The 24,395-nt window shown below is 42.7% G+C and overlaps 1 protein-coding gene across 4 annotated transcripts in view; it reads right to left on the bottom strand.

Moving 5' to 3' along the window:
• The window catches only part of PKHD1 (PKHD1 ciliary IPT domain containing fibrocystin/polyductin), a 280,766-nt gene that overhangs the window by 109,532 nt on the left and 146,839 nt on the right, over positions 1–24,395 (bottom strand). For all 4 annotated transcript variants that reach the window (XM_056343184.1, XM_056343183.1, XM_056343185.1 and 1 more), the window contains 3 exons: positions 9,161–9,338; positions 8,458–8,653; positions 414–479 (listed from right to left, as the gene is read on the bottom strand). In XM_056343184.1, the coding sequence (XP_056199159.1) occupies positions 414–479; positions 8,458–8,653; positions 9,161–9,338 (440 nt within the window). The remainder of the gene's footprint in view (positions 1–413; positions 480–8,457; positions 8,654–9,160; positions 9,339–24,395) is intronic.

The raw sequence follows: 24,395 nt of genomic DNA, 5'->3' as shown, positions 1-24,395 counted from the left end.
ACACAGCAGGGCAGCTATGCAACTAAGACCAGACTTCGGAGGTGTCCCCATCTTTGGTGTATTTTTCAGACTGACTTGACATGTAACTGTGCAGTAATGTCAGACTATTACACTAAGTTCACCATGGAGCACTAAAATACACTGTAGTCTTACATTCTCCATGACCTTTCTGATCTGCTATGGTATTTCTTAGCAAATGTTTATAGTCTTTTATACTGTGGAATCACACATTTATCTTGAGCAATGGTAGATATGGCTCAATGAAATGCTTAAACGAATGCCAAGAATCCCTTTTGGGTTGATAGATGTATAAAATATTGAAGTGAAAAATAGCAATTCATTTCTGAATAAGTAGTAAAAGAGAAATGCTGTGACTCCCAGACCAAGCCTTTCAGACATAGACTGTCACACACCTGGGGTAGGTGAAGCCGAGCTTTCCTTCTCTTTCAGTGTGACCTGAATTAAATCAGCTCCTGTGACTGAAGACAGAGAATTTTAGGGACTTAAATGAAGGCCTTGCAAATTAACACCAAAAAGATCATAGCGAATCAATTGCTACACATGAATGTCTAACAACATTTTACATCTCTAACAAACATATTTTTTTGAACAGCAACTATACATGGAGTTTAAGCATTTTTGTCTTTTTTGTACTTTGAGAAAGTATTAAACAAACACGTTTTAATTTACAGATATGAAGGGTCTCAAGACAACTCATTAGAAACAGCTAAAAGAAAACATTCAACAATCAGAAATTCTAGGCTGGAACACAAATCTCATTTAACCTACTATAAATCCACAGCAGTTCCACTAACACAAATGATATCACACCATTGAATGCATAATGTATTAACTGGCTCAAACCACAAATTACAGCTTTTGTTTTGTAGTTTGGTTTTGATTTTTTTTTCCCTCCCCAAATCTGGTATCTGAAAGAGATGCTTTAATTAGTCAGACTTTATAGACTGAAGACAGGGACCCTGTGTTCTCTAATGTGAAAAGAGGTCAGAAGCAATTATCACAGTTGTAACCTTTGTGCCAATATATTGTCAGCAGGAGAAGGGCTAGGATAATGCAAATCAAACTAAAAGGAGCAGGAGAAAACTGTTTCAGCTGCAGCTAAAAGGCTACCTCCTCTTCATCTCCAGTAGCATATAAAGGCACTTCCTTTCAGTCACCAGACTGGAACAACCATAGTTTAAACACTCTGACAAACAGATAAATCCTGTGCATTGCCCAGCCCCTTACAGTGACCCTATAATGTCATTAGAAGATTTTTTTGAGGGTAGAAGAATTGTATAAATGAAGCTATTGTCAGAACTTTCCTCAGTTCCAGAACATGCCAGGAACTTTCCTATGTGTATATCAACCCACCGATGGGATTTCTTGCCATATTGTAATTTACTTATTTTATCTTTAAACAAGTCTCTGTACTTTTAAATTGTGAAAACCGTCCTTCCCTACCTCCCTCCGTTTCTCCCAGTGCAACTGAGCAAATTTAAAATAACTGAGGTTCATTAATTTTAAGTGTTCAATAAATTAGTATGAATAATCAAAAAACTTGATTCTTTCTGATAATTACTATTTGATGTCAGTTGAAAGCACTCAATTGAGTTAGCAGCATATGCTCCTATGCCAAATGAGGCTTCCATAATTAAATAGAAACTGATTCCATGAGGTTTTCCTCATGTCTGATTAATTAGTAATCAGGTGCTTCAGCCCTGTTCTTCTGTGACACCTTCTTTTAATGGTACCTATGGTCTGATCCATTTATCAGTCAAGACAAACTGTCCCAAATCATCCCATAGAGCTCCAGCTAAACAGCTTCACGTCTTTGAGTGGCCACAAGATAAAACTCTGAGGAGCAAGAATGACAGGAAGATGCTAATTTAAAGTCTTTGACACAGAGTTCACGTGGCTTTTAGACAATACTCTTCTATGGGTACCTTTATGGTTATGGTGGCCTTCCTTCTCCCTTACAGCAGGGAAAATCAGGAGTCAGTTTCATCAGTCTTAGGAAAAGCGAGAGAACCAAGCCTTGACACTACTCTTTTCAATAAATATATTTTGTCAGGTTTGTTGGGGTTTTTTTGCTTAATTTTGCAAACACCACAGTGCAATTGTCTAACTAAGCATGTTTGCATTGTTCAGAGAAAAGCTGTTCTAATTAAATCCTAAAGGGACATCAAACTTGATCGATATGCTATATAGACCTCATAAAGGGGTTCAGTTCCCTTATACAGTAAAGAAAGGAACCATTAAGACTTAACTCAGTACAGTCATGTCCAGAGTCAGGGCAAGGATAAAAGTTTCTCATATTTGAAGGGTCACCCAACCACAGAGCATGACAATTCAGACCACTATAAGTCATTTATACCCTCTACATGAGTGCAGGAATCAGGGCTGAATTCTCCACAGCTCTGCAACTTGTACATGTACAGTTATTTGTGTCAATGGCATGTAAAGTGCAATGGTTGTGAATCAGCATTTTGTTGCCATTTCACACAAATAGTCCTAAAAACTGATCAAAACAGGAGAGATACAGGGGAATAATCAAGACTACAGTGACATAGTCCTTTTGGTTATTTTGTTTTGCTGCTGAGTATGTTATCGTTGTTTCTGTGCAGGACAGGAAGAGATGCAGGCAATACAGATGAAGGACATCATTAGTAAACACTGAATTAGAGGTGACTCTTCTCAAAATGTAGTTACAAGGCTCCAGGGTTTAGTTGTTTAAAACCTTTCTAAGGCTCATCTATTTTCTGTCTTATTACAGCCCTTCCTGGATATTTGGGCTGCAAATCATAAATATAGGCCTTCTTGACAATACTCCTGGTAACTTTCATCTGGTTCAGAGCTCCTTGAGTGAACAGTAAGGAGGAGCAACTTAGTCTTTTATCAGCTTTGCAGTGACAGGGAATTTTGCCTGTGGATATTAGGAAAGGCTGAAACTAGGATAAATGGTTCCAATAGCCTGACTTACAAATAACAAGCAACTCCATGCTATTTAACATCAATTGGGCTAACATACATCACAGGGAAATCAAAACTTTTAGACAGCACAATCAACAACACAATAAGACACACCTCTAGAAACTGGAGAACCTGAGCTAGGATGTTTTGTCATCCTCTACCAGGATCTGTTACAGGAGGTACCCAGACACACAGTATTGTGGGGACACTGCAGTGAGATGTTAAAAAAAAAAGGATTTGGGCTAATGGACACAGATTCTTGCTTACAGCAGATTAATATTTGTAGAAGCAGAGGTGAAGGCATGAAATTCCTCCTGCAGCTATCATGTAGTTAAAGACCATCCCTGACAGGAGTATAAGGATATTTCTTCATCTTATTTCTGTAGCTGTTACATTCTCTAGTCTCTCTGCTGCCATGCCAGAAGGACAGGAGCTCATCTAGGAGGTTGATTCTTGTCTTTGTGTCCATTACAAAGGGCACCTCTTTGCTAAGAACTGACATTTCATTCCATGGAGGTCACTGAGCAGCCCACATCTGGTTAACTGACCTTCTGAAACAACTGATATAGGGTGAGTTTTATCTAGCTGGAAGAAAAGACTCATGCCTGTACAACCAGCCCTCTGCAGCAAATTAATTCCATTCTTTAGGTCTTTCACCTAGGATTCTCCTTTACCTCTGAGCAATAAGGCTGCAGAAATTATTTCTGTATTTTAATATTAGAAACAAACATTCTTAAGGGCCTGTGTTTTCTTTTATACAAAGCAATTACAGAAACCCACAGAGTGTAATGGAAATGAGATCATTCTTGAGGGACTGAGAAAAGACAATAAGTGTAATCAAATTATTTTTCTGAAGAACTATGGAAACTGTAAACCTGCTTCTGACACAGCAGTAATATGAGGTTGAGCCTCAGGCCCTCTTAACAACTCACACATGAGTAGCTTGAGCAAAGTCAGCAGGATGACCTGTCTCCATAAAAGTTGTGTCTACTGAAAAATGTATTTGGGATAAATAAAAAGTTTGATAATCCTTTCAATGATGTTTTCAATAATGTTTGTGTCTAGCACTTCAGAAAAAAGCCAAGAGAAATCTGGAGCTGAAGCAAGCCAAGACTTTGTTTCATTCTAAAATAAAATTGCTTTAACTTTTCAAAAGTGAACAAAAATGAAATATCTCCCTGGGTTTTAGCCAATTCTGGTATGGCCCAGAGACCTTAACCAAGGAGCAGTACATGCTGTGGCACCATATGTTCGTATTTGTAACTGACTTAAAAAGCTCATAATATTATTATTGTAATTTACACAGGATATTTCTTCCAAAAAAAAAATCCCAGATGTCCCAGTGTGACACTTCTTTCCACATCCTTTGTTACAAAAGTTTTTTTGATTCAGCACGATCTTGTCATGTTAGGTGCACTCTCCCAAAACGTGGCTGTGCCACAGCCCATCAGTGTTTCAGAGAGCCACACAGCAAGTTCAGGGCCCATCAGTGACACCTGAGGAACGTTTATGTCAAGACATGGGGTGCCCCAGAGAAAATCAGGATGATGCTCGGAAGACTGAATAATGTCAAAGCAAAGCTGATGTAGAAATGACTGACATGGGATGCCTCAAGCTTTCTTGTCTCCCTTTCACCCAGCAGCCAGCAGGGATGTGGGGTTATTGGTCCTTCAGTGCCGATTCCTTTAAAAAGGTCTGAAAAGATTATTTTCAAAGGGACTCAGGGACTGGTTAACAGGGTTTCATGTATGCATTTAGCAGTGAGTACCTTTTTCAACAGGATCATTGCACAGGTAGCCCACATAGCAGAAACATTCTCCTTTACAATTCTTTCCATTCAACATCCCCTGCATTGTGCCATGCCCCGGCCTAATTTACAAAACTGTGAGCATGCAAAGCATCAAGGCAACTTAACTCCTTTAATCCCCTCCATACGGTATATTTTCTTGCCTTTTGTGTTAGACCGACCTTTTTTTCTCCCCCAAAGATAAACAAACAGTCGTAAGATGCCAGAAAATCTTGGATGGAAGGGGGCATGGAGAAAGCTCGAGCCCAATGCAAACTGCTGGCCAAGGTGGCTTCATTCAGCTGCCTGCTTCATTTGAATAACAATATCTTCTCAATCATGGGGTTTCCCTCCCTTTCTCCCCCCTTTTCTCCCCCGTGCAGGCCTGAGCAAAAGGCTGTGTGAACTCAGAAGCCTGCTTGTGAATGAGCTGGCATCTGATACGTATTTACTGATGTTAATTTTGGATGTAATGCACCCCTGCCACTTCCCTATAGTGTGCCCTCAAAGGCTTTCTGACGGGCACAAAAGCAGAAGGTCAAAAGTAAGTTGACCCCTGCCAGAATGTACAATTATTGGAAAGAGGTGGTACACCAGCAGCTGTCGAAACCCCACCGGCACGGCAAAGTGCTTCCAAAAGTCAGAGGATGACTAATACGCTCAAGCTCTCCCCTCCGCCCTGCAAGAGCCAGCTACTTTCTGCAGGAAGAATTATGGCCCTCCCGAGCAGCTGCAATAATTGTCTTCCCATTGTCCCCCAGCCCTCCCTCCGCCACCCCCTACAAGTGCCCATTGTTGGTGTGGAGTCCAGTGATTATATGCTTGGGCTGATGCTGTTTGCGCCCAGCTGCCTGACTGCTGACACACGAGCATCGAGAGGGGGGACCCGCGTCTGCGAGACGGGACTCCGACATACCAGACCTTTTACATAAGTCAAACAGGAACAAATGACTCTTTATCAGCCCCTTCTCCCTTTGAAGTGGCGGCTGCTTATAGGCCCTTACAGCTTTTCCTCCTTAGCCCGAGCAAACATCCTCCTTTTGATATGCTACATGCTCATTATCTCTGCCCCATTTAATGATTTTTGATTGAAGGGTGGCAGCGCAGTTGCCAAGAGGGTAGTTAAAGAGGCTCCACGCAGTCAGGACAACAAGAAAGGCTTTCCTTGTGCAGCAGCCTAAATTTGGAGTTTCTTAACAGTGTGTTCTTGTTCTTAGCAGCAGATAAGAGCTTAGCGTGAAATTCTTAATTAAGCAGTAAATAGAGAGTGGGGTGTCAGCAGATGCAGCCTGTAGCCATGGAGACCAAGTCAGATGAAGGAGGGAGCTGAGACTCAACGCCGGCCCCGGGCTTGGGCATGACTGGCAGCTGAAGAATCTGACAAAGCTTGTAAACGGGATTAATTAGTTAGCTAATTATTTCACATACTTAAATGTAAATAAAAAATAAAGAAACAGCCTGCAGAGTTAGGCAGGAACATGTTCTGAAGGCCAGACCTTCAAACATTGTCCTCTCCAGGTTGGTGGGTGGACCAGTGGGTTTTTAGGGCCAGAAGGGACTATTGTGGCAGCCTTCTCTGACCTCCTACTGAGCGTGAATCTCGCCTCATGAGGTTTCTAATAGCTTCTCATAGAGCTGGAGCATATTTCTCTGAAAAGACAGCCAAGCATCATCTAAGGACCCTGAGAGATGGAAAGTCCACCACATGCCACGAGTCTGCTCTGATGGCTAATTATCCTCACCCTTTCGGCTCGCACAGCGGAGATTAGGAGAGAAATTAAACGGCACACCAGGGCAAGGAACCCATTCGCTTTGTTTCAGACTTACCCTACCAACAGCATCAGATATTGGGTACCTGACACTGAATTATTGATCTCACTGCTATAAAAGTCCTTTCTGAAAATGTTCACAGCATGAATTATACATGTTAGGTGTTTTCATAAATTTCCCCTCATATACTTGGGATGATTGTTTCTCTCTCTATTAAAATGAGAGAAAACAATGAGCTCTTCATAATATAATAATCAAGGTGAAATGAAGAGATGGACAAGAAAGTATCTATGGTGCAAGAGTGACATATACCAGACAGATTTCTTTGTCCCAATATTCCCAAGACTGCCACCTGCTCTATTTTCAACAGTAGTTGGCCAAGATATAAATGTCACATTCTGAGTGTCACCATACTGCCTTATTTATGAAAGTGCAATTCAGGATACCCAAACCAAAAAAAAAGTTGATTTTTATATTGGAAGTAACCAATTTACACTGTTAGTAAACTGAAATAATAAAAACATGTTTCTTCTTTCAGTAGATATCTGGCCTGATCTTGGGTGAGGCTTAGACTCAACAGCTAGATTTATGCTAGCCAATCTATATCTGTAGTATAACTAAACAGGCTCAGGACATGAAACTAAGAGTTGGCCCCCAATAACCTACATGGCTATATTGCTGACCAAGTTCCTGGCACAGCTTTGGCCCAGACGAATGCACTCTCCCAGATGGTGACCATTACGGTTTGGGAGTTTGCACAGGACAGGGCTCTTTCCTAATTTGAAGCCTGGGTGCATCCAGCCTGTTTTGAGAGATACAATGTTAAGCTGTATGGACACAAGCTGTGCAATGCCAGTTGGCCACAGGACCATATATGAATGCAACATGACCCTCAGACTGAGGTCAAGGTATGGGCTTCCCCATTTCTCCTCAAATGTACACTGGATGGTTTTCATTGCTGTTAGACTAAACTCAGTGGATTGCCTGCCCTCATTCTAGCTGTGTTTTCCTCTTCACTGTCCCACTGATGGTTCTAGTTACTAATTCCTAAATGGATCCTACATGAGAATGCCATTTGCTTGCCATCTCATCAGTGCAAATCAAGAGAAATTCATTAAACCTAATAGATTAGATCAGGTTTTTTTTTTTGTTACTGTGAAAATCAGCATGTATATTTCATCTTCCACGTATGACAGTTATAAAGGATAAGCTATGCTTCTCAAAGGCACTGAAACATTTTCGTAATTCCTGGTTCTACTATTATTAATAATGGCAACAATAGTTACCTTGCCTTTTCCATATAGACCTTGGGCCCTTATATAATCATTTACTTGAGAATGAAGGTTGTGGAAAATGTCCCAGACTCAAAAGAATAAATGAAACTTAAATACATATAAGTAAATATTGGAATTTCTTAAAAAAAATACCACCATACTTCATGATATAATGTATAAAGCCAACATACAACAACTGCAAAGGTCTATGATGTCTTTGGAAGTTTACAATTATAGGAAAAATTCTCACCCAGTAATCCTATTGCCTTCGGTGGTCTCAGCCTAGATAGATTGCACATGATTTATTAATGATACATGTGATATGGGACCAGCTGACAACAGCGATCATTAATGGAATTTAATACCTTTACCTCTCCAAAACACCAATTCAAATGCAACTGATGTCACATCACCCAATATTTATGATACATTCCTTTTGTTGATAGATCAAACATCAGATAGATCAGATGGAGATGGACCTGATGTGAATTCATTTACCTATTTGATTGATCTTTTTGAAAGACCTCTCACTTATTGAAAGACCATTGAAAGATAGACTTGTGTCTGAGGCCTTATGTAGTCTGGGGGTTTAAATTAAAAAGACATCAGCTCTACCACCATTCTTGAACATTTCATCCCTCATATTGCACTTACCCAAATAAGTTAGCTTCCTCAGGCCGCTGTCAAGATACCAGTCACAGCTCCTATGATGTCCATATGAAGGCAGCGATTGGAGTGGCTGTCCAGTCCTTGTCCCACAGGACACCACAACCTCAGGATGAGCAGGAAGATCTTTGTGTTCTACCAGCAAGTAATTCCCAGTCATGAAGTTGCTAAACGTCACTGAATACTGGAGAAGAGGGAACCAAAATAAACACGCCTGTGCCTGTGATTAGAGCTCCATGGAGTGCAGTATAAAGGGATAAAGAGGATGGTGCTCCTCACAGGCAACATATTCTTTTGCAAAATGTGTATTGGAAATGTGGGAGAGAGATGTAAAATTAAGTAGAAGGTGATGGTGAAAAACCAACTCCCCTCATCATCTTTAAAAGGTGCAGAGGAACAATGTCTTCTGAAGACCATGCTTCAGTATGTCTTAAGACAGTAAAAATTTTGTGGATTCCTAAACACTGCACTGAACTTTCATGTAAGACTTCCAAAATCATCTTCCTGCTCCAAATTTACACTGAGAGATTCAGGGATCAGGTCATCATATCTAAACCCTGCCTATACATATATAGATTTTCTCAGTGCACTTAACTTCTTTTTTTTCTCTCTCTCTGCTTGCCCAGAAAGATGAAAGCATGATTATCTCTTCCAGATATAATTTCGAAAATATAAAAATTTCCCTTGTTACCTGGAGCTGTTTGCTGACCAAAGGGTTGTCAAATGACAATGCATAAGTCTCTTTATCCAAGAGGAGAACCATCCAGCCATACAGGTTTGATAAAGTATCACGGACATAATTGACTGTGGTCGTCTTATTCCTGCTGTCACTCACAGTTAAATTATAGGGAATGTCTGGAGCCTCTTTTCTGGAAGAAAAAAACAGAATCACATTTTTTCACTGAACTCTGTCATTTTGCAACCTTTACAGTTCTCTGTTTATTTGAATTACAGTAGTATATGCTGGCTCTCTCTCAGAATGTGACTTCATTTGTGTAGCTCTTCACAAATATGGTAAGAAACAATCTCTGCCTGAAATGCTGTAAAAAGAGAAAGAGAGAGAAAGGGTGGGAGGAATAAAGACACAGAGGAGCAAAGCCTGTGCCAGAGGAGAACAATGGCAAGAGCCAGGGTACCAGCTCCTACGCTGTCAGAGTATTTCACCATCCACCAGACTCATGAGCCTTAGGCTCAACTTTTAGGATCATCCTCTTCATAAAATCTGATAAGTTTACTGATTACTCACGTACACTTGAGTGGTCAAAAGTTTCATCGAGGCTGAAGGTGCAGAAATCCTGTGTAATTCCAAAAGCTGCTCTGCGCCCAGGCCAGCAGGCAGTACAAAGCTGGGGCTGCTGCAGACTGATGAAAGCCTTCACAAAATGGGGGAGCTTTTAGTACAGCAGTTCTTCTGACCATCCAAGTGAGAACTCAAACCCCTTTTTCACTAGAATTTTGCATCTTAATTTCTGTTCAATCTAGTCAGAGAAGAAAGAACTCACTGAACGGATCAACAGTAGTAATGATATCATGGGTGGGCATAAACCCTTTAGATGTAAGGCCTCTGGAGACCTTTACTAAAAATAGGAAGTAACAGTGTGAAGCTGGGATGGGTATAACCACCCACCTTGACTTCCTCACCAGAGGCAGTCTCTGTCTTTTTCCAGCACATAGACTTTTTTTCAAATTACACTAAACTGATCTTGATTATTTGGGCACCTGGCCAGACTAACCTCTTACTGCCCTGATCACCAGTTTCCCTGAAATGGAAGGCTGTGTAACGTAAAGTCCAGAAATACAGAACACTCTGCTTTCAGGAACTGCTTAGATGATGGCAGCAAACTACCCAAAGGGAAAGATAAAGCTGAAATGCAGCTAACTCTTCCGGTGTTCAAACATTGAACATCCATTGTCTTTTCATGTCTGATTGATCAAGAACACCTGAGCATAAGCCACTTTTTCAAAACAAAGATCTACCCTCCGGTCCTCAGCATCTTGTATTTCTGCAACAGCTCTTGAAACTGATGGATACCATGGCTGAAACTATGCTCTGGTTAGCTGCACTGTGTTACCACTTCACATCTGGAATGAGGCTGGGAAAGTCACCTCTCCTTCTGTAGGCAATCAGGAGCATCTAGCTCCTTCAGAGGATGTCAGATGTGTTCTCTGGAGCTGATGTTTCTCCATGACCTGAACAAATTTGGATTACAAGACTTCCACATTAGAAATTGTGTTTTGATCTCAAAAGTCAGGAAGAATAAATCCTAGCCTAAGAACCCTCTCCCTGTCCCCTTACTGCCCACACATGCACAGACTGCCTAAGCTTGTCTGAGAATTTGAGGTATCTCGTTGTGGTACTATTCTCAACAGCAACTGGCAGAGATTATTCCCCAACCTGAGCACGATTGGCACAGGTTTGTCTAGGCCACTAAAGACACAGGAGAAGCTCTGATAGAAGTGTCCAAAATTCTAGCAAGGGTCTTACCCCATCACCACCAGCATCTCCCATCCCTGGCCCTGCCAGCACTAGACATGCTTATAAGAGAATTGGGGTTGCAGTCGCACAACTGCAACTCACAACTGTTTTCCTGCTTTTTACATTCTTCACATTATACATGGGCAATTGCTAGGGATACACATCCAAGGACTGCAGATCTAATTCTTAGCTGAGGAGAAGCCTTGATGGCTTGCCAAGGTACCCTGGGACCATGATTCTGCCATAAAGATGAATGCAGCAGATTTATACATGAATCAAGTGCTGCTGCAAGATCAAGGCAAGTTGGCAGTTTCACCTTTAGTCCACTTAGTCAGTTTTGGCATTTTAGCTGACATCAAGCTTAAAAAAAACCCTCTTCTAAGCATAAAGAAAATGGGAATATTCCATATTCCCAATATTCAAAATATTGGAGTATGACCCTACAACCAGACATCTCAGAATATTACCCAACCCTCCAGACTGGACGTGGCTTACCAAAACTAAACAGTGCTAATACTCACGTCATCATGTTTATATTTGTAATTTTTGGTTGACTTTCCCCTTGCTGCTTTGGAGACAATACATAATTAGAACAACAGTCATCTTGCCTGCAGATTTTTTTTTCTCTTTTAAAATTAATACTGAGGGGTTTTTTGTTATTCTGGTGGCTGTCACTTCAGCAAAGAACTTTCTGGTTCCCAGAAACATTTAGCTGAGAAACAGCAATGGCAAACAGAAGCATGAATCAGCAAGGAATCAGTCAACCATAAGATATTGGCAGACCAATGAAACTCACTGGAAGGAGTTTATAAGGATTAAACAGCTTTTGTACTACTAATAAACCTCCTCTTATAGGCATTAACTGGACCAGGATATTAGGCTGCCAATTAAGCAAGTAAATGACAAGCAGCATGTTATTGCCACAGTTAACGGCACCTGCACAGGTATTCAGGAAAACATTTCCAGCAGCAGAAGCACACCCGATATAATGTGCAACAGTACGCAGCATTAAACTCTCCTGCACATCAGAAATTGCCTTATCGAGCTACAAAGGTGCACAATGCCACAGCAAGTGACAGAGACTCAGACCCATCCTCTGTGCAACACAAATCCACCTGGATTTGCTCTTTACTCATCTTACTCTTCATCGCAAGAGAACTCTCATGAGACAGCTTGAATCACTTTTCTCAGGGACTTCTCCCCAGTACTTCCAAGAAGTTTTAAAGACAGACAAGAAAACCAGGAGGGGGCAATCCTGCTGGGATATAGGGAGGGATGCAAGTCACCTGATTGATCTGTCAGCAAGTTAGGTGGCAATTCCACAGTAGCCATGTAGATTCACTAGCTAATGAATGTGAATGTGAATTCACTAGCTAGTGAATGAAGTGTGAATCCAACTCTGTCAGACACCAGTTTTGATAAGAGGTTACAAAGGCACCCCAAATAAATATCTTCAACTAGACAGTTAACTTCCACATGGCTACACTTAAGTGAAATACACCTTTCCCTGTATGCCTTCTTCTAACAGACAAGTCATAGAATCATAGAATTGTTCAGGTTGGAATAGACCTTTAAGATCATCAATTACAACTGTTAACCTAGCACTGCTAAGTCCACCACTAAAGCACATCCCGAAGTTCAACATCTATGCATTTGTTAAACACTTCCAGGGATGGTAGTTATTACAAGACCAGGTTGGATGTGGCTTTGAGCAACCTGGTCTAGTGAAAGGTGTCCCTGCCCATGGCAGGGGGATGGGACTTGGATGATCTATCAAGTCCCTTCCAATCCAAACCATTCTGTGATTCTATGATTTATGGATGCTGATTCAGCTGCTTCCCTGGGCTCTCTGTTCCTATGTTTGACAACTTCTTCAGTGAAGAAATTTTTGCTGTTATCCAATCTAAACATCCTTGGTGCAACTTGAGGACATTTTTCCTACTGCTTGTTACTACTTGGGAGAAGAGATGTACCCTCACTTTGCTACAACCTCCCTTCAGGTAGCTGTAGACAATGATAAGGTCTCCCCTCAGCCTTTTTTCCTCCAGATTCAACAACCCCAGTTCCCTCAGCTGTGTCTCGTAAGACTTGTTCTCTAGACCCTTCCCCAGCCCTGTTGCCTGTCTCTGGACACACTCCAGCACCTCAAGGTCTTTCTTGTAGTGAGTGGCCCAAAACCTAACACAGGTTTCAAGGTGCAGCCTCACCAGTGCTGAGTACAGGGAAATGATCACTGTCCTGGTCCTGCTGGCTGTGCTGTTTCTGATATAAACCAGGATGCTGTTGGCTACCTTGGCCACCTGAACACGCTTCTGTCTCGTGTTCAGTTGTTGTCAACCAACATGCCAGGTTCTTTCTAGCCACTCTGCCGCCAGCCCGTAGCGCTGTGTGGGCTCATTGTGACCCATGTGCAGGACCCAGCACTGAGCCTTCTTGAACCTCATGCAATTGGCTTTGGTCCATCAGTTCAGCCTGTCCAGATCTCTCTGTAGAACCTTCCTACCCTCAAGCATGTCAACGCTCCACCGCAACTCGGCATCATCTGCAAACTGACTCAGGGTGCACTTGATCACCTCATCCAAATCATTGATAAAGATATTAAACAGAACTGGCCCTAATGCTGAGCCTTGGGGAACACCACTTGTGACCAGCTGCCAGTAGGATGTAACTCCATTCCTCACCACTCTTTGGGCTCAGGGAACCAGTCAGTATTTTACCTAGCAAAGAGTACACCCATCCAGGACATGAGTAGCCAGTTTCTCCAGGAGAATACTGTGGGAAATAACGTGAAAGCATTTACCAAAGTCCAGGTAGACAACATCCACAGCCTTCCCTCATCCACTAAGCATGTCACCTTGTCAGAAAGAGATCAGGTTCATCAAGCAAGACCTGTCTTTCATAAACCTTGTCCTGATAACCTGGTTGTTCTGTACGTGCCATGTGACAGCACTTAAGATCTCCTCTATAACCTTCCCTGGCACCGAGGTCAGGCTGACAGGCCTGTAGTTTCCCAGATCCTCTTTCTGGCCCTTCTGGTAGATGGACATCATAGTTGCCAACTCCCAGTCAACAGGGACCTCCTCAGTTAGCCAGGACTGATGATAAATGATGGAAAGTAGCTTGGTGAGCACTTCCACCAGCTCCCTCAGTATCCTTGGGTGGATCCCAGCCAGCCCCATAGACTTGTGTGTATCTAACCAGTGTAGCAGCTTGCTGACTGTTTCCTCAGATTATGGAGGCTTCATTCTGCTTCCTATCTCTGTCTTCCGGCTCAGGGGGCTGGGTACCCTGAGAATAATCAATCTGACTATTAAAGTTTGAGGCAAAGAAAGCATTAAATACCTTGGACTTTTCTTCATCCCTTGTCACTATGTTTTCCCCCACATCCCATAAAGTATGGAGATTCTCCTTAGCCCTCCTTTTACTGTTAATGTATTTATAGAAACATTTCTTATGGTCTTTTACAGCAGTAGATAGATTAAGTTCTAGTTGGGCTTCCGATTTTCTCTCTGTGTAACTTCATGATATCCTTGCAGCCCTCCTGAATGCCTGACCCTTCTTAAAAGGTCATAAATTCTCCTTTTTTCCCCTGACTTCCAGCCAAAGCTCTGCTCAGCCAGGCCCATATCTTCCTCACTCACTCATCTTTCAGCACATGGGGACAGCCTGCTCCAGCACTTTTAAGATTTCCTTCCTGAAGAATGTCCAGCCTTTCTGAAGTCCTTTTCCCTTCAGAACTGCCTCCCAAGGGACTCTGTCAACCAAGCCCCTAAACAGGTCATAGCCGATGCTCTGGAGGGCCAAGGTAGTGGTTCTACTGATCCTCTTCCTTACTTCTCCAAGAACCTAAAACTACCATTTTGTGATTGCTACACTCAAGATGGCCTTCAACCACCACATAACCCACAAGTCCTTCTCTGTCCACAAACAACAGGTCCAGTGGGCTGCCTTCCCTGGCTGGCTCACTGATGAGCTGTGTAAAGAAGGTGTCTTCTACCTTCTAGACTGTTTCTTCTCTGCTGTAGTGCATTTCCGGCAGACATATGACAAGTTGAAGTTCCCCACAAGAACAAGGGCTAGCGATTGTGAGACTTCTCCCAGCTGCTTATAGAGTATTTTTTCTGCTTTTTTATCCTTGTTGGGTGGTCTATAACAGACTCCCACCATGACATCTGCCTTATTGGCCTTCCCCCTGATTCTTACCCATAAACACTCAACCCTATCATCACCATGAAGCTCTAGACCAGGGGTCCTCAAACTTTTTTTAAACAGGGGGCCGGTGCACGGATGAAGTGGCAGGAAGTCGTCTGCAGCTGCTTGGTTTCCCCCCACAACCCCGGGGGGGGGGGGAGGTGAGGGGGTTCTGTAAATACCAGAGGCTGGATTGAGGACCCTGGGGGGCCGTATCCAGCCTGTGGGCCATAGTTTGAGGACCCCTGCTCTAGACAATCAAAACTCATCCTAAGATAAAGGGCTACCCCACTGCCTCTACTTCCTTGCTTATCCATTCTGAAGCATTTATAGCCATCCATTGCAGTACTCCAGTTGTGCAAGTCATGCCACCACATTTCCGTTGTGGCAACTATGTCATAGTTGTCCTGCTGCGCAATGTCATCCAGCTCCTCCTGTTTGCTGCACATGGTGAGCATGTTGGTGTAGAGGCACTTCAGTTTGACTATTGATCCTGCCACCTTTTTGGGGGGAGAAGCCCTAATTCCTACATGACCATTCTCAGGCACTTCTATAGTTTATAACACACCAATAACCCTTGTGTCTTTGCTGCCACATGGATCTCCATTCCCAGCTCCACTAAGACAGCACACCAAAGGACCTTGTTAGCACGCCGTTCCTCAAACATTGATACGGCATCCACAGGCTTATCTCTAGCCAGCCTGGTTTTATCCCTTCCCCCTTCAAATCTAGTTTAAAGCTCTTTCAATGAGCCCTGCTAACTCCTGTGCACAGATCCTTTTCCTCCTTTGAGACAGGTGTACCCCATCTGTTGCCAGCAGGCTGCTTGCATGTAAACCAAGCCATGATTGGAAAACCCAAAATTCTGCTGGCAACACCAGGCTTGGAGCCAAGCATTGACCTGCTGGCTCTTCCCGTCTCTCCCCTCACCATTCCCTGCAGCTGGAAGGGCAGAGGAGAACAGCTGTCTCCTGATCCCTTAACCAGTCATCCCACAGTCCTGAAGTCTCTCTCGATTGCCCTCAGACTTCTTGTTCCAACTTCATCGCTGCCTGCCTGGAAATCAGTAGTGGTTCATAATCTGAGGGCGGTACCAGGCGGGCAGCTTTATCTTCACACCGTTAACCCGGGCCCGAGGGAGGCAGCAGGCTTCCCTGAGATGTGGGGCCGGCCTGCACATCGGGCCTTCCGCTCCCTTCAGAAGGGAGTCCGCTATGACAGTGACCCGTTGCGGGTTTTATGGAGGCAGTTGTGATGCAGGGCATAGGCCGACCTAACCTCGGGGACATCTCCAAGCTAGATGAACCATTGTCCTTATTGTTGGGTTCCCCTTGCCGAGCCCCGTACCTGTCACGTGCGGGCACCTGGGCAGGTGGGGCCGTCACAGAGGAGACGTGCCTGCTGAGCCAGGCAGGGATTGTCACTATTGCCCCTGTCCCTGAAGTCACTGTGTTCAGCCAGCAAGAGAGAGGGCAGGGAATCCTCCGTATCATGTCCTCTCTCCATAGACTTCAGAGCTAGAATAAATTTTTGACTGCTTTAGACACTACCAACTTCCTTTTGCAGTGAATGGTTCTGTGTTTAGGATAGAGAGACAGGGAATCTTCATTGGTGAGGTTTTGGTTTGAAAATGCCCTTTTTTTATGCCAGAAAGCCTTTCACAGGAAGAAGGCTTTGCATGGTATCATACCATGATAGTCCGGCTTCCCTGACTTTCACCTGGATGTTTGTTCATGACCCAGGAAGGAAAGGGAGCAGGAGATATCTTATGGCCTGAAATCTCTGGGAGTTTCTTGACCTGGAATGCTATGTCCTTGCCTTTTACATACTTTGCTCGAGGTCTTGACACCCACAAACACATACAGAGCAGCAACTCACCAAAGCAAAGATTTGGGAAACCTGAAAAACTTTGTACCTCAGCGTAGAAGATAACTGGTACAAGGCAATGTTAAGCCTGAGACTACAGTCCCCTTGAAAGGATGTCAGCATGCTTGGTTTTTTCACCTACATGAGGAACAGACACCAAAATGGAAGTACCCTACTAATGGAATTACCAGCCACAATTAGCACCATTTCCATTTGCCCTAAATAGCCAGCGATTTCACTGTGCCCTAAATAGCCACCAATCTACCTCTCCTTAATGTTAATGAAGCACAGCAGAGCTTGCACACACAAGTATTTCTAATTCAGAGGATCCAAGGGAGCCTGCACGCATCATTAACATGGGGAGCTTCATTATCAGAGGAAAGAGCCTTCCCCTGAACTTCCCCTGGCTTTATTTGAAAGAAACTAGGAGGCAATGGTCTTAATGCAAAATTAACCCTCACTTTAAACTGCTGGAAGCCTTTACAAACTGTAAGGGGAAAAAAAAGGATGACTCATTGAAAAGGCTGTATTTTTATATGGAAGCAGGTTTCAATTAAGGAGCAATTTGCTTTAGAAATATGGCAGGATTACTGGATAGGACTTTACAGTCTGAGCCACAATTTACTGATTGTGATTGTATAAACTGTTATGTAATTTAGCTCAAGTGTATTGTGCAGAACTGCTCAACATAGATGGGCCACAAAGGATATGTTAAACCAATCAACAACACCAAGTAGAACAAATATTAACTCTCCTGTTTATGTTTACCATTAACTTACTTATCCTAAGGGTCCATATCTGTGTATGAAGGCAGGCACTGTGCTTAGCTCTAAATGCTTTCTGTTTGATATATCTGTGCAATAATCCATTGTGATTATTTCTCTTCTAAAACAGGAAACGATATAGCATCGAACTTTGAATATTTCTATCAACAGTCTGATTTCTTGTTGGTCAAATGGAGACTAATTCCAAATTGTGACCATACTAAACACTTTATGGATTTGATGCTGGGCCCAAACCCAGTTCATTCTATTTTAATTGCCAAGAATTAAGAATTTTCGGCTGTTTTCAGTAAATGTGTGTATCTTTGTTGAGAGACCAAGGACATGATTCAAATCTGCCTTGTATTATGAACCCTTACCATCAGTGAGTTTTTGCATCCACTGGTGTTTTCAAAAATAACTAGATCTTTGTCCCTGATCTTGAATAGCCACTGTGCAATAGGCCTTCTGAATTTCAAGTAAAAGAAGAATTGAGATGATCTCTCAGGACCAGAGAGGGTTCTCACTGAGAAGCTAAGATGGCTTCATTTAAAGTAGCTTTTGAGTTTGCTACCCCTGGCTTCCTAACTCCTCTCTGTTCTTAAATCAGTTCCCCAGGTCCAATAGTTTACAGGCTGGTGTTTTAAGGGAAGTTAAAATTGGATGCAAATTCTGAGCTGGAAGGTGGCCGGTAAGCAAACACTTCAAACAATTCTGCAACGTAAGCACGGCAGAGACCTGCAGAGGACCCCTTTGTCACTCCACTTACCCCACATTAGGCAGAGCTCTGAGGCATGCAAAGTGGATCTGAAAATCTGGACACAGGTACTCTGGGCATGTTTTTACCGCACCTCATTGTTCAGTTGCAGTCCTCTTCCAATTAACACCAACTTAGGACTAATAATACATTGGTTATGACAGTGATGCCCAGCTGGCATGCCTGGCTTAGATCTATCCAGACCAAAAGAAGCATCCAACAGGCTTGCCATACTTCTCCTTGAAAGCAAAGAAAGTGTAGGGCTAGAAAATGTTGCCTCAATGCCAGATACACCTTCCTGCACCCAGAAATATCCCAGTCAATGGTCAAGCTGAAAGGGAAGGCTTGGGGAACCATCTTGTCATGTATACTCATGAGCCTGTGCAGGATCTGGCTTTGCTGTGAATACCTCAGGCTGCAGGGCAAAGGGAAAGGGGTCCTCCACTAGGAACCAAATTTCTCATGGCTGTTGTGGTGAGATGTCTCAGATGCCGGAAGTATAGCACAGTAGGTGTTCAGTCTCAGAAGTTTAGCTGATGTGTTGGTTAACTGAACAGTCAGCAGCCAATGATTTAATACTTTCCTTGCACATTCTGCCACAGGAGCCCTGACAGGGTCGGGTTATGAGGCCAAGTGAGCACATAAACTGCCCCATGTGTGCATACAGTCATGTACACAGGAAGGATGCACAACCCGAGAGCAACTAAGCATGTGCACATCGAGGGGAGAAGTGTGGTTGTAAGGGTGTTTCAGAGCAGGTGGGTGTTCATCTGAAGGCACCACAGTAAGTAAATATCAAAGGAAAAACAACACTAGAGTAAACATTTGAACTCTCTTCAAGACTCAAAGACACGGAGGTAGGGGGTACGCTGTTCTTTTCACACTAACCCATCAGCAGTGGCTGGGTTTGCAGCAACTGAATGCATGCGCTACAGGAGAGGATATTAGACCAGATTTAAGAATTAAGGCTATAAAGAAGAAAGTTAATCTTTTCCTCTGCAGCAGACTAGAGGAGCGGGAAGCAATAAAAGGCTTGAACTACAAGAGCAGTGCTAAGCAAGAACCAGGTTTCTGCAGTGAGAAGGGGAAAGCAAATGAAAAGGAACAAGAGGCAAACTTCCTTCTGGTATGCGCAGCCGTGAAGTGTTTGGAGTCCCCTTTGCCGCAAGGTGCTGCCTGGCAGCCGATTATTCTAATGCTCTCCTCTTGTAAAAATTATGCATAATGTGAAGAAACTTTTAAAGTCACTTAATCATGTTATGACAATTTTTTAATGAAAATTTGTTTTAATATTAATAGAGATTCATAGTTTCATGATAATATGGGTAGCAGTGGCATTTGGAACAGCCATATCTAGCCTGCAGCCATGCTGTGCTATGCCATGGCATAAGCTGTTCTTCAGACTACTCAATAACTTTCTCACATATAAATTTATAAAGACTTTTATAAGCTTCAATTACATTTTTAAAAGACATAAAACCTCTCTTTAAAGGGTGCTTACGTGACACATTAGTTTAACTTTCAACTGGACTTCGCGAAGAAGGCTTTTGTTACAGCAATGCAAGCTTGGAAACGGATTTCGATTTCCCTGGAAGTTTTTAGTGTGAAGGAGTTGAGGACAGACAGTCAAGAAATGCTCAAGATACTTGTTCTCTTAAAAAAAGGAAAAAAAAAAAAAAAAAGGCTTCTAGGGGTTTTCACTAACAAAAAACTCTTTTTTTTTATTCCCAAACATATGTTGGGGGGGGGGGGGGGAAGTGCCAATACACTACATGCATTCTGATAAATTAACCAGCACAAAGATTAAGAGTCAATTACCCACATTGTAACTTAAATAATTAAAATGGTCCCAGACGTGATTTTAGCTTGCGCCAACTAGCCCTGTCCCAGACATCTCCCAGGCAGGCAATCTTGCCTAAAAGGTACTGCTGACGCAATTTCCCTGATGTTTTGCAGGCTGAGAAGGTTAATAACACGGCCATGGCCAAGCCTTGCTAGTTGCCCTCAGGGTCAGGGAATGAGCCTGAGGATGCTGGGATAGAGGTTGCCATGCTAGGGCTTTCCTCAACATCCATTACCTGCCTCAGTTTTTAAGATTTTTGGAGCTGGAGTCCATTCCTGAAACTCAGGGGAAGCAAAAAAAAACCCATCACTGCAAGCCTCTCACATTTTTGTGTTGAGGAACACAGAGAATGCACTGCTCCAGACCAAGAGACGGCACAGGAGATGGGGCTGTTTTACTGCTATTGCCTGCAACCTTTTCCTTGTACAGTGTGACTTCATACTGAAATGAGGATACTCTTGTGCTATCACTTTGGCCTGATGATCAGCAAATGTGGATTCAGTGCTTAAGGCTTGGACTCAGAGGCTTTTAATCTCTTTTTCACCCCTCGTTTTGATAGCACCCCTGTTTTACCAACTACAGAGCTTAACACAAATGGTAAGTACAAGCAGTAGGTTGCAAATCTGACAGGTTCCATATTCCAGGGCCTGGCAGAGCACAACAGAAAAATTTCTTCCGGAGTGATCTTTAATTCTTTGCTCATCAGAAACTAAAGGCAGCCAAGCCACAGTACTTTTATCTTTTTACTGAGGTTAGGTGAATCCCAGAGACAACAGTTTTAGGAATATTTTCCTGTCACCCATCTATCTTTATTCTCTCTGCTCAACCTCTGCCAATTGCTCCTAGTCATGTTTTGTTGTATTAATCCTAAAATATTCCCTTTTTATTGTGAACACTCTTCAAATACATATGGACCAAATTCAGACTTTCTTCTTCTTTCCCCACCCCCTCATCCTCTCATCATGCTGTGGGTATTTTATTCATTGACTTTTATTCTTCAATCCTTTCATCTCCTTTCATTCCCCACCCTGCTCCTCTACCAGGTCCATTTTGGAGCACTGTCCACATGACCAACGCCTCCCTGACTCACTGCATTTTCTTGGCTGCATGCTGACAGTCTTTCAACTTAACATGACAGTGATTTGGCTGGTAGGAACTACTCAGGAGAGAGGATCTGGAAGCAGCACAGAGAGGATACTCACAACTGAGAGGGCTACTCTGTTAACTACATAGTCCTCCAGAGGACAGGCTAACGGCTGGCTTCTGCTACTCGGACTGCCAAGTATCTTTGATGTAAGTTGACTCCCAGCTCATGCAGATTAATAATAAAGAAGGGGAAAAATGGTACTTGCTTGAGAGAAAAGGTCGATTGAGAAGTCATTGGTATGACTAAACTAAAACTCTTAAGCAATTTACTGCAAAGACAATATCTAGGTCAGGGCTCAAACATTTCCAGAGTTAACAACAATGGTGTAGATTAAATCCTATTTGTACTTGCTCCTTAACCACCTTTTGATACAAGCAGCAACAAGGTGTATTGAATACATTATTTATTATGAATTATTAATGTTTACATTGTGGCAGTATCCAAAAGGACTCAAATCACACTACAGGCAATGTTATGAGAAGCTCTGTCCACCCACACAGCCTCGACCCAAAGACCTGGTGGTCCATATAATCAAGGTAAAAGCAGACTAGAAAGGGAATTGCTTTGCCTAAGACATTATAGTTAACTGGTCCAGAAAGACATCTAACACAGTTGTAGTTTGTCTTCTACCCAGCAAGCTTTTTGTTAAATTAGAATGAATCCCAGCTCTTAATTTATTGTGGAGTTTTGTTTTCATTATGAGAAAGAGTAATCACATGCAAAACCTGCAGGTAGCTGAAAGCCTTATAGTTTTCTCCTTTGAAGAAGGATGCTATTTTTTTTTTTTTCCTATTTGGGAAGGTGGCTTTTTTCCTCTTTCTTCTGAAACATGATTTATAAAACAGAAATGAATTATTATCAGCCCTCTGACAGAGCACTTTAGGATTTCTGCCTGTATACTACTGACCTGAAACAGCCAAAAATGGATAATGGTTCAGACTTGTACTTCAAAAAGAAAGTGAAATGTTAAGCAGGGCACTGGGAAGGGAAGATAAGCATGGGAAGAAAAGCAGGAGGGATGTTTAGATCATTAAAAGCCTTTTCCACCCCTTTTTTTTATGCCAGGAATTCACAAGTGTCCTCCCTGGGTAATAGAACTGGTGATAGTACTTGGCTGAACAGATTTCTCCACTGGATCCCTTTAGGTACCAGCTGCTCAAAGGCAGGAACAAGTCCAGCTTGAACAAACAAGTGCAGCAACAGAAGTGAGCTGGAACATCCACTGGGAGCCGTAAAACCATCAAAGATATTGGGAAAGACCTGGCTGCATCGCAGGGCTGGGTTATTACAAAGGTGGGATATAGGGCAGTGCCAGTAGAACTCACCAAAACCATTTGCTATCCTTCTGGAAATGAAAACCAATATTCAAAAGTATCATTCTGTTTCAAACTTCTAGTAGTCTAGTAGTCATAATTGACAGGGAGTCTGAAGAGATACCAGGAAGGAGGATATGTACCCTACATCATAAGATGTGTTTATATCTACACAGAAAACTGTGCCTCATCTACTCATAGATTCTGTAAGCACTCACACACAGACCTGTGGCTACACCTCCCCTGGTAAGCTGGCCATCCCCATTGCCTGTCTTCCAGCCTTGAGACTAGCTAGCATGGCCTGGTCACATCATACAAACTCCTTCAGCCTCCAAAACAGCATAGGGACATCTACATTGCCCTAATAGAAACAGTTCCTTGGGTCACGCTGATCTCTTGTGCTCATGAATTGCTTGGGCATGGGATAGCTGTCCTGGGCCAAAACATGCCAGGGACCATTATGAGCCTTCAACAGTACAAACAGCCAAAACTGGAAAGCATTCAAGACGAAGTCAAAAAAAGAGACAGACTGTGCTTACATGTACGTATTAATGTACAGAGTGCATACGCTCCCTGTGCTTGCAGAAGTCTTATTTCCCCAGAAGCCAGTGTAGAGGACAGGCAGAGGAAAATTCTGTCATTTAGTCTAGGACTGAGACACCCAAGTGCCTACTGGTGTTTAAATATGCGTTGAGTGACTAAGTGCCCATTACAGACACTACCATCATAGTAAGTCCAGTCAGTAGAAGCCCAAAGGGCAATTCAGCTGACCAACCCTAAGAGAAAAATTAGAGAAATAGAGGCATCTAGTCCTGCTTAAAATGTCCCAAGCTATCAAAACCTTTGGTGAGAGATGCCAGATCTGACAGTATCTCCAGGAGATCCTTGCCCTTCTGCCACAGAATGACAAGCCAAGGGAGGTCTCAGAGGGCATTTTAAATGGCACTATATGTCTCTCCATGGGCAACCAAATGAAGGACCCAGGTTTCCATCACGTCTAGTGGGACACGTTGTCCATGTCTATGTGGGGACCACACATGTTCTTCAGGACAGTATGTTTATATGTCTTCAAGCCAATTTGAATTCACTCATACTAAGCTTCTGGCTCACCTGCCAAATCTTAACAGTAATTTTTGATCGCTGAATAAGCTCGGAGAGCTACATCACAGATTTACTGTAGTCCCTTTCACTCATAAAGTGATTTGCTCTTTTGTGCTTTGGCTTCCTGTATTATGATTGAGACAACAAATAGGTTTTCATTCCCATCTGTGAACTTTGGTATTATCATAAGTGCCTGTTGAAATCAAGTGAAAATTGGCATCTTAACTCTGGAGAAGCAATTACCTCGTGGCCAAAAATGTTCTGCCACTCTCAATAACAGAAGTTTATTCTTGAGTTTCATATCTCCCTTGTATCATTGTCTGATCCCGTCATGTTGATAGGAAACCATAAATGTATAGACTGAAACAAGTTGCTTAGATTGTGAGCCTGAGTCAGTATTAATAAGGTTTGATGATTTGAATTGACTGAATTCAACTTGCAGCAAGCAAAGAACAGCAAAATGAAAGATCA

This window comes from Falco biarmicus, chromosome 6 (assembly GCF_023638135.1).
Source record: "Falco biarmicus isolate bFalBia1 chromosome 6, bFalBia1.pri, whole genome shotgun sequence".
Taxonomy (NCBI): Eukaryota; Metazoa; Chordata; class Aves; order Falconiformes; family Falconidae; genus Falco; species Falco biarmicus.
This window is presented reverse-complemented; position numbering and strand designations above follow the sequence as displayed.